At 48.1% G+C, this 11,142-nt stretch overlaps 1 protein-coding gene across 1 annotated transcript; it reads left to right on the top strand.

Annotated features, from left to right (window-relative positions):
• The first annotated feature begins 784 nt into the window (after positions 1-784).
• Positions 785-10,862, top strand: LOC121833192. Its single transcript, XM_042286311.1, has 4 exons — positions 785-1,054; positions 4,562-4,660; positions 4,851-4,922; positions 6,937-10,862. The coding sequence occupies exons 1-4, from the start codon at positions 785-787 to the stop codon at positions 10,687-10,689; spliced, it is 4,194 nt and encodes a 1,397-aa protein (XP_042142245.1). The 3' UTR covers positions 10,690-10,862.
• The last annotated feature ends 280 nt before the right edge of the window (positions 10,863-11,142 follow it).

Raw genomic sequence — 11,142 nt, 5'->3', positions numbered from 1 at the left:
CCGGTGCTTTTAAAAAATGTGTCTATATTTATTATTTTTTGGTGTTGCAATCGGTCACGCCATTGATTTTTTTTAATTTTTTTTCATAGTTGGCAGGGATTGTCTTTTGAGAAGTTTCCGTACTTCACGTCCGGCAACTTCATCGCAACTTTAACATCAACGCAAGACCTTACGTTGGTCAGTTACTGATCAGAGCCGACATAAGTGATGGGCATACAGCCGCATATTGTACCACATATACAATATGTGGTACACAAACTACAAGGTAGCGAAATCTGGCATCAGTCATTCGGAAAAAAAGGTTTTGTCAGACTTGTCTTTTTATTGCGGTCCACGTTTTATTAAGGTACTTCACGCCTTCAGGGTAAAGGAAAAATTAAAGACGTCTATAAATCTCTGTAACGCGAAATTAGAGCGTAGCTCTTGAGGAGGGAAAGGTACGGAGGGGAAATATTCCCCTCCTTCTCCTTCTCCCCTGCTCCTCCTCCTCGTCCCTTCCCCTTCCATCCTCCTCTCTCCTCCTCCTTACATTTCCTCTTCCTCCAGGTGAAACCTTGTAAAACCTGGCTCAAATCTCCTGGAAAACCCTGGCACGCCAGTCTAAGGCTTCTATGGCGTCTTGATCGCCAGGTGCACATGCGAAAGCACTGTAGCATCATTATAATCGTCTTTAAAACCTATTCCTCGTGCAGCTAGTTACCAGTACCGTATATGACACAATAGTCACTCAAACTTTATTCCATGTACTTCTCCGGATGCGACGTTACAAGAACGCCGCTGTGTAATGCCATTCCGTCTTGACATCTGCCAGAATTCGAACACTGGCAGCAAAGCCAAGGAACGGATCTCTCCGAGACAGGCTGTAATTGCCAACGCTCCGTCGGCGACCCGGAGAGGGAAACCAGGGCCTCTGTGCTTCGATGACGGCAAGAGGCGTATCGACTTCGTGCTCGCCTTCGGCAAGGGCGGCGGTTCGGTGGCGGAGGACACGCGGAAGGTCTTCGAGCAGAACCTCCTTGAGGCCGGCCTGGAACTCGAGCGGGTGGACGGACACGTGCGTTGATTCTGTCGTCTCGTTTCAGTTTAGCCTTTTACTGGGTGCTAATTATCGACGATGTTTCAATCAATGTTCTTAAAATTGTCAGCTGGCTAGCTTTACGGAAGAACGTTGCCTCCTCCGTTGCCCGCACGCGAGGAGGTAAAGGGTATAGCGATCCTGGCGCCACCAGATGCCCTCACGGGTAACGGAGAATTATCGTTTTTGAACGACTTTCTTTTCGCGCAAAGTTTATGTTTACCCTTAAAACCTTGAGGGAATCACTTTCCATCACATTCCACCGTCTCGGTCTGTTCTTTCCATACGGACGGGCTGATAGCGTAGCCAGCGCTACCGAGCGGGCACACCACGAAAATGCGTCACGCGTTCTAAGAAGCTTTTCAACTGACCTTTATCTAGTAACGTTGGTTTCAGTGGAGATAACTTAGAGTTTCTACCTTTGACGTCACGGCCAGGATTTGCCTCATTGCTCGACGTCCTGGATACTTGCCACCAGTCGAACGCACTGTGCTTGATCGTGTGTGTAAATTCTACAGTGGAAGCTAGTGTTAAACTTGGAGTCATCGCTTGCTCGTCAAACTTGACGTTTCGATTGTAGTAAGGTGTGGAGATGGGCGAGTCACAGGATGATCAGCAAAATAAAAACAGCGCGAAAAATTAATACAAGGACAAGTAGAAGACACAGACAAAACACAGCGCAGACTAACGACTGTCGTCTTCTTCCAGAACAAAATAGATTGACACAAAAGAAGAAGAAATAATGAAAATAACCATTCAGGGCATTTTTGCATCACAATCACAGTCAAAAAGAGAGAAAAAACGTTGCAGGGCATTTTTTTTATCATAACCACACGCAGTCATGGTCACAGGAACGGTCACGGTCACAGTCACAGTCACAGTCACGTAAATGTGCCAGTCTGATTAATAGGAGAGAATTAACCATTAGAAAGGGTAATTGATTCTAACTGATACAAGCGTAACGTCTATAATGTCCAGTAAGAAAAGCCTCATGAATTTCTCTAGCGGTCTTATTGTTTGGCGAGTATATCAATATTATTCATTCGCGAAGTACAGCCCCATCTACTACAGTGTACAGCGAGATGTCCCGATGCAGCGCTCCGTAAAAAAACAGAGTGCTCACGAGCCTTCCCTTGACCTACCTAAGAACATGTGACATAAGACTACTTCTACACCCAGTTCTGATTCCATATACACATACTATTTCTCACAGGAATAAAAAGGTGGCAAATAAGTTCGATGTTCCGGTCGCCTTCTCCGCACCGTCAGAACTACATCTCTTATGCTCCGCAACTGAAAAAAATACATTGCAAAAACGTATGTTATGTGAAGTAAGACACCTTTATAACTGGTAAATATGTGGCGTGTGCCGTCGGTGTAGTTTACGAAATCCCTCTGTCTTGTGGAAAGATTTATACAAGACCGACAGGCTAGAGTCACTAAATAAAGCTACGCTTTCAGAGTACCGTATTTCTTTTTTTTTTTTTTTTTGACATTTTGCCGACCATACAGTCGCTCTATCCAACAATATTCTGGTTCGCTGCTGCATTATTATACGGCGGCAGTCACGTGAGTCGCTATCATCATCATCGCGTTTTCTCAACGCCACCATCTTGGGTCCAGCAGTCCTCTGCTTGCTGCTGTTCACTGTTTACTGCGCGCGCACGCTGAAGTTCGTCACTCAGCACGCCCGTTTTCCGTGTTAGGTCAAGATACGAACAATACGACCTCGATTCGCTGCCATAGCTGCGGCTGCGGCAGCTGGCGCAGGCGAGGGCTACAGCTCGGCTTGGCTCGGCTAGAGTCACTCTTTCGTCTTCGCGTGGACCCAAGATGGCGGCGCTTGACGTGTTTCAGGCGCGTAATTTTGGAGTTTCGGTACTCTGAAAGCGTAGCTTTATTCAGTGACTCTACGACAGGCAGATGTGCAAACGCCCGGGCTCATGATCACTCTCTTACTTTACATTTCGCTGCATCGGGACATTTCGTTGTACATTTTAATAGATGTGGCTGTACCCAGCAGTAAAATGATATTCAAATATTGGCCAAACATCACAATAAGACCGCTAGTGAAGTTTATAAGGTTTTTCTTATTGGACATTATGGACCTAACGTTTGTGTCAGAGAAAATTCTATTACCCTTTTTGATGATGAATTATATCTAATTAATGAAACTGACAGATTTATATGATCGTAACTGTAACTGTGACAGTGGCCGTGACCGTGACTGTGGCTGTGACTGTGGCTGTGATGAAAAAAAATGCTCGTTTTAGTATTTTCTCTCCTTCTGACTCTGACTGTGAATGATTGTGACTGTGATGAAAAAACTGTTCTTTCTAGTTTTTCAATCTTTCCGGTTGTGACTGACTTTAACTGTGACTGTGATGAAAAAATGTCGTGTATTTTTTTTTCTCTCTGTTTCTTCTTCTTTTGTGTCAATATATTTTGTTCTGAAAGAAAACTACAGTCGTAAGTCAATGCCGTGTTTGTTTGAGTCATCTAGTTGTCCTTGTGTTAATCTTCGCGCCGTTTTTATTTATCTCGACGTTTTCGACATTCCCCGTATTTCCTAGAAATGCCGCGCAGCCGCCCACCGGAACGCTTTTCGTCGTGCACGTCATCAGTTACTACCCACGACGTCACTACCAGCATTTTTCATTGGTAGTAGTAATGGAGCTGATCCTATAGAGTTCGATGGTGGATGTAAAGAGAAGAGTGAAAGTTTACAGTGAAAAGCATGCTCAATAGTAACACCGTCGAAGTTTCGTCACTACCCTTCTTCCTGTCAATTAAAACATAACAAACGCTACTAAAGATATCAAAGTGAGCTTTTGGGCAACTCCGTAGAGGCCGACTATATGCACGGAATCGGTCGCGCACCTCGCCGATAGAGGGTCGTTCGGTCTACAACATTCCGCGAAAGGATGTGTCTCAGCTTACATTCCTGTTGTTGGTGGTGTTTAATTGGTGCGCTCTTTCTTCGTTTTTCAAAGTGGGATGCACGTGTGTCTGTTGTGTTCACATCAAGAAGCATGATGAAAAAAGTCCGGCTCCTAGTGGAAAGTTACTCTTTTTTTTTCTTTCCCGTGTTGAATAATTTATGTATATATGTGGTTGTTTTCTAGATTAGCTTTATGTCATTGCATCAAGGCGTACACGTTTCAAGCGCCAAAATCATCGTTTCTTCCTTTAACAACCAAATCTTGTAAGGACTACGTCGCGTAACCGATGAACAATCCGTAAAACTTCATTTTTTCTCAATGTAATAACGAATATAGATACTTTTTATCAGAGAGGGGAGCGAGTTATCAAAAACAGCTAACCTAGGCAGCCGTGCCCGAATGTAAATGTAAGAGTCTAAAAAAGGACAGACATCTTAGTTATGTAGTCAAAGAAAAAAATATTGCATGCATCATTAGTGCTGATTTGCACGCATGCGTGGAAACGTGGCGTTTTGATCATCTGCGTAATTTCTCATCGTTGCAGGTGTCCGCCGCAGAAAAGATCACCTTTGTCAAAATCCACGCTCCTTGGGATGTGATCACGAAGTATGCAGAGATGCTCCACCTCATGATGCCGGTCAAGGTGGGCGTGTTTTTACGCAACCTTTGGATTTGGTCTACACAAACGACATCAGGGTTTCAAAGCACGAAGTTACCCAATGAGAGAAAAGCTTGAACTTAATCGTTGATATCCTACTCTCGTTGTAGATGCAGTACAAAGCTGTAGATTGACATTCGATATTGTTTTGTGTTAATATTTTTTTCGGGAAAAGGAATTTGTGCTACCAGACTCGATGATGATAGTACCCAAAGACCAAGAGAAGCCTTCTTACGATGCTAAAAGGGTAAGTGCCCTGAAAAAGAGTCTGAAGATAAAAAAACCGTAGAATTAAGGGCAGATTGAAATAAGTATTGTCAAAAGATAACGAAGAAAGATATTAAACGAAGTATTTCTTAAATAAAAATAATAAAAAATTGTTTTAAGATATATTTAAGAAACAAAGCAATGTGGCTAAAATCAAATCTGTTGAAACCGCATGATATTTATATTTGAAACCTATAAAACCAGGCAAACGCAACGAAGAGGTGAAAACAAGGAACTGTTGAGTTTTTCCTGTTGCCGTAGCAAAGCAGATACCACAAAGCGTTCACAATCTAGAGGTGTGCACGAAGGCGGAAGCGTTTCCTCCACTCTGCTGTGTTTAGCTCCAGGTGCTGAAGTACTCACGGCTTTCAGGAGAAGAGTAGAGGTAGAGAGTTAAAGAACGAATGGAGAAACTTTTGAAGAGATTTTCTGCAAAGCAGAAAACGATTACTATACGGTGTTAAGAATGGAACCTTCGGCGACCTTCTTCCGAGTTTCAACGCTGCGGAAACAAGTCAAGACGAGTCCGGGACCGTCGCCCGCTTGTCGGGACCGTCGCCCGCTTGTCGGGGCCTGCGCGAAACGAGTCCCGACGAGTCCGGGACCGTCGCCTGCGTGACGGGGCCTGCGGCAACAAGTCTCAACGCGCCCGTGACGTTGGCGGGACGTGTGTGTGTGTGCGTGGTGGTTGGTGCGCTCGGGAAAGGGAGAGAGGCATGGCCTAACTGCTGAGACCTTTGGCTACGTCACACTGGACGACGGGTTGCTGCATCGCACGGGCTGCCCTGGCAAGGAGTGAGGGAGAAACGGACCCTATATAAGGCGGAGCGCGAGGCTGCTCCGTTGTTCTCTCTTGGATTTGACGACTGTATCGCTACCATGTAATTAAACCGTTCATTACGTTACCAAGTCTCCCACCTCCACTGAACCCCTGGGTTCTTCACTTCGGGGATTGGACGTCGTCACGAGACAGGAAGCCTCCGGACGTGCGGCCTAAACCCCGCCTCGAACAACTGGTTGGCAGCGGTTGGGATCGGACCATGCGACATCGTGCTACATCTGTGGGTGAGCGTTTGGACTTTGCTTTGAGATTCGCCAGGCTTCAGATTATGGGTAATTAATTTTGAACTGCTGGGAATCCTTAGTGTTTGACTCGTGCGCTAGGTTTTTGTAGAACCTCGCGACAAGTTTTAGAACAAAGCCAAAGCTAAAAAGCAGCGATCATGGATCTAATGAGGTTACTGAGAACAGATTTACTCTGTTTATGTGAAGAATTGGGTGTGGAGGTGGAGCAAAAGATGAAGAAATCTGAGATCAGTAAAGCAATTTCAGTGAGCGCGGAAGCAGAGGATATTAAAATTGCGTGGGAATTACTTCAGAACGCTAAAAGTGAGGCTGCAGCAAGAGAGGAACGAGCGCAGGCTGCAGCAAGAGAGGAACGAGCGCAGGCTGCAGCGAAAGAGGAACGAGAACAGGAGCAGGCTGCAGCAAGAGAGGAACGAGCGCTAAAAAGGCTAGAGCTCGAAATTGAACAACAGCGATTAAACTCGCAGAACAGTAGAGTTGGGGCTCCTGTACGAGCAAGTGAGGCCGAGTCGTATCAAATGAAGAAGCTCCTGCAGCCGTTTAAAGTTGGGGAAGACGTGGGCCTATTCTTAGTTAACTTTGAGAGGACATGTGAGAAGTTGAGCTTCGCCCCAGAAACGTGGCCGCAACGGCTTTTGACTTTGTTGCCCTGTGAGGCTGCAGAGGTTGTCGCGCGCCTTAGTACTATAGACGCGGACGACTACGACAAGGTGAAGTCGAGCCTTTTGAAGCGGTATCGCCTTTCTGCCGAGGCGTTCCGTCAAAGGTTTAGAAACGCATCCAAAAAGAGCAGCGAGGGCTACTCGGAATTCGCGTACGCGCTTAAAACCAACTTGATAGAATGGTTGAAGAGCGAGGAAGTGTACGAAAGCCGCGACAAGGTAGTCGAGTGTGTGTGCCTCGAACAGTTCTTTCGTAGCATTCCGCAGTCAGTCAAGCTCTGGGTGCAGGATAGGGTGGGAGTCGACTCTGTCGAAAGGGCCGCTGAGCTAGCCGAAGAGTACGCGACGCGTAGAAAGCTGAGCGGAGAGGAAAGCGAACCAGGCCGGAGCGATCGCGCTGTACGTAAGCCCTTCCAACACCAACAGGGAAACGGCTCGCGAGATAAAAAGTCCGAGAAGCCCGAAACAGAAAAAAAGGTCCCCGAAAAGAAAGCAGATCACTCGAACGGAGACGAGGCGCAGAAAAACCAAAGAAAGCAGTTCGAGGCAAGGAAGCCGCTCCTGTGCTACAACTGTCAGGAGCCGGGGCACATAGCGGCCAGATGTAACAAACCGCGGGTTGTGTTCTCGTACGTGAACGGTAGTGACGAGAACCTGAAGCTTCTTCGTCCCTATCTTCACGAGCTCCAGGTAAACGGAAAGCCGTGCAGGGTGCTTAGGGACAGTGCAGCGACGATGGACGTTGTTCATCCGTCGTATGTAACTGCATCCGACTTTACTGGAGAGGTAGCTTGGATCAAGCAGGTGCTCGAAGAGCACAGTGTCTGTCTGCCTATGGCGAGAGTAAAGATAACTGGCCCGTTCGGAGAACTAGTGACAGAGGCGGCTGTCTCGCAAACAGTCCCGTCGGAGTATCCCTATTTGTTCTCTAACCGGTCAGATTTCTTGCTGCGCGAAAGGGGTCAACAGCTGGGAGAAGGACTGGTTCAGGCGTTGACGAGGTCCAAATCGCGTCAGCTTGCCCCTTTGTTGACCAGTAAGCCAGAGCCAGAAGCAGCTAACGGGGAGCAAGCACTTTCAGAGTTGGAGGCAGAGAAACGGGATGAGGGGGACCAGGTTGTAGAACAGCCCGACCTCGTAGCACCAGAAAGCGTACGAGGCCCCAACGCGTCGGCGCAGGAGGCGGAGGAAGACGGGGTCGTTGAGGGGTCTCTCTTAGCTCCGACCTCACGTAATTTTGATCGTCTGTTGCGGGTGGACAGAGCGTCTCTGACAGCCGAGCAGAAGAGCGACCCTAGCCTGTCAAGATTGCACGATACAGCCAAGGAGGGTATTGCTAGGGCCAATGTAACGGTGCATGAAAAAGACGGATTGTTGTATCGGCACTACAAAGACCGCAAAGGTAGGGTCTTAGATCAGTTGGTTGTTCCGACAAAGTACCGTGATGACCTTCTGAGTCTTTGCCACGGAAATTGCTGGTCAGGTCATCTAGGTGTGAACAAAACGAAAGAAAGGTTGCTGGGAGAGTATTACTGGCCGGGGTGCTTCAAAGACGTAGAGCGCTACGTAAAGTCGTGTGATGCATGCCAGCGAGTCGGGAAACCGGGAGAGAAATGGAAAGCTCCATTAAAACTCGTCCCGCTGATCTCGGAGCCATTTCGTCGACTTGTGATCGACACAGTTGGCCCATTGCCCAGAACTAAGTCAGGCTATAAGTACCTGCTCACCATGATCTGCCCGGCAACCAAATTTCCAGAAGCGATTCCTCTGAAGGAACTCAGCTCGTCGGAGATAGTCGACGCTCTGTTGACGGTTTTCGCGCGGATCGGATTTCCCGCGGAAATTCAGGCTGACCAGGGCACAGTTTTCACAAGCGCATTAACGACCACGTTTTTGCAGAGGTGTGGGGTGAGGCTGATACACAGTTCCGTGTATCACCCTCAGTCTAACAGCGTGGAGAAATGGCACTCTGTGCTCAAGAGAGTGTTACGCGCGTTGTGTCACGAACACAACGAGGACTGGGAAAGCTGTCTCCCAGCAACTATGTTCGCTCTGAGAACTGTGCCTCATGAAGCCACTGGTTTCACGCCGGCCGAGTTGGTCTACGGGAGAGCCCTTCGCTCTCCGCTTCGAATGCTGAGAGAAATGTGGGAAGGGACGGGAGAAAACCAAACGGTTGTAGACTATGTGTTGGAGTTGCTGGAACGGCTAAGTGTTACGCGTGAACTAGTGGACAAAAACATGAAAGCGGCTCAAGAAACCGCTAAAGTGTACTATGACAGGAACGCACGACTCCGAACCTTTGAGGTTGGTGATCGTGTAATGATTCTTAGAACGGCGCGAAAGAACAAACTTGAAGTTCACTGGGAGGGGCCCGTAGAGGTCATTGACAAGCTGTCGCAAACTAACTATGCGCTGAAAATGCCCGGACATCGAAAACAAGTGAAAATCTATCACTGCAACCTGATGAAACCGTTCGTTGAAAGACAGGGTGTCGTTAACCTAACGTTAAACATGCCCGAGGAGCTACCTACCGAAATTCCAGAATGGAACGGAATCAGCCCAGGCGCTGAAAGCAGTGTGGATGAAATCATGGCACGTTGCGTGAACGCAGAGCTTCTTGACCAAGCGCAGGTAGATGATCTAAAAGTACTCTTAAACGAGTTTAGCGACACTTTCAGTGATCGACCGGGAAGGACAGACCTCATGACTCATGAGATAGAGCTCATTTCAACCGAGCCAGTCAGGTCCAAGGCGTACAGGGTGTCGCCTCGTCAGAAGGAGATCATCGAGGCTGAGATAAAGCACATGCTGGATCTTGGGGTAATCGAGCCCGCCGAAAGCGACTACGCGTCGCCCTTGATTCTCGTCGAGGCTCCCGGTAAAGACCCCCGGCCGTGTGTGGATTACAGGAAGCTAAACGCAATCACAAAGGACCAGCTATATCCTATTCCTAACATTGAGGAGAGGTTAGAAAGGGTAAGCGCCGCGAGGTACATTTCGACACTCGATCTCGTACGCGGTTATTGGCAGGTTCCTATGTCGGAAAGTGCGAGCCGGTACGCCGCGTTCATTTCTCCGGTGGGGACTTTCCGGCCTCTCGTACTGAGCTTCGGGCTCAAGAACGCGCCATTCAGCTTCTCGAAATTGATGGACAAAGTCCTGAAAGGTATGGACGGTTTTGCGCTCCCTTATTTAGATGATGTCGCGATATTTTCCGACACGTGGGAGGAGCATATCGTCCACCTAAGAAGCGTGTTCACTAGGTTGCGTGACGCGGGGCTAACCATGAAGGCCAAAAAGTGCAATCTTGGTTGTTCCCATGTGAGTTACCTGGGTCATGTTGTTGGCCAGGGAACGAGGCGGCCTTCGGAGCTCAAGATTGCTCCGATTGCCGACTTTCCGACACCCCGGACAAAGACTGACATTCGCTCGTTCCTGGGACTCGTCGGGTATTACCAGCGCTACATACCCAACTATTCCCAGGTAGCAAGCCCCTTGACTGATGCACTCCGAAAGGGAGAGCCGGGTAACGTAGTTTGGGACGCGGCGAAGGAAAGCGCGTTTCAAAGTTTAAAGGGGGCGCTGATTTCCGGTCCCGTGCTTCGTGCACCAGATTACGACAAAGAGTTCATAGTGCAATGTGACGCTAGTGACAGAGGGCTGGGGGTGGTGTTAAGTCAGCTGGGAGATGACCAGGAAGAACATCCAATTTTGTACGCTAGTCGTAAACTAACCGTGAGAGAGGAGGCTTACTGCGCCTCTGAAAAGGAGTGCGCTTGTTTGGTGTGGGCGGCACAGAAGTTGTCGTGCTACCTGTATGGGGCGAAGTTCACCTTCGAGACCGATCATTGTCCCCTTACGTGGCTTCGCCAAATGTCGCCCAAAAATGGCCGCTTGCTCCGATGGAGTCTCACTCTCCAGCAATATAACTTCAGCGTCAGGTACAAGAAAGGTAAATTGAACGGCAATGCCGATGGGTTGAGCAGATTTTTCTGATATCACCAAAAACAGTAGGGATATGATCTCAGAGGTTTTCGTCATCCACGGGAATGAGGATCAAAGTGGGGACACTTCGTTAAAACCCCAAAATGACCTCACAAATTGCGAAGTTTTGTCTTTTTGTATTTTGTTCATAGTGACCTCTTTGGAAAAATGAGTTGCTTTGGCGACAGCGGGTCTCGATACCCGAAGTTGTCCTAAGGTTTTAAATTGCATTGTTTTGGCAAATTTTGGTAATCCGTAATCCAGTCTGGCGGGTCTCTGGCGGATTCCGAGCGTTTGACTGCGGTGTGGCGTGGTGTTGTGGGGGACGTTTCCGCTAATGCCTCCGTTGTGAGAGGTTTGGGAGTTTGCTTAGTGCTTGCAGCATCTTCTCAAGGCCTACTCCAAGCCCACCTCTTCAGGCCAGCGATAGTACCACCGGCCATTCGAGGTTTCCCTGGCCCCGGA

Source organism: Ixodes scapularis, unplaced genomic scaffold (assembly GCF_016920785.2).
Source record: "Ixodes scapularis isolate PalLabHiFi unplaced genomic scaffold, ASM1692078v2 PGA_scaffold7__128_contigs__length_106722199, whole genome shotgun sequence".
Lineage (NCBI taxonomy): Eukaryota > Metazoa > Arthropoda > Arachnida > Ixodida > Ixodidae > Ixodes > Ixodes scapularis.
Note: the sequence above shows the minus strand (reverse complement) of the source record. Positions and strands in the feature narration are given on the sequence as shown.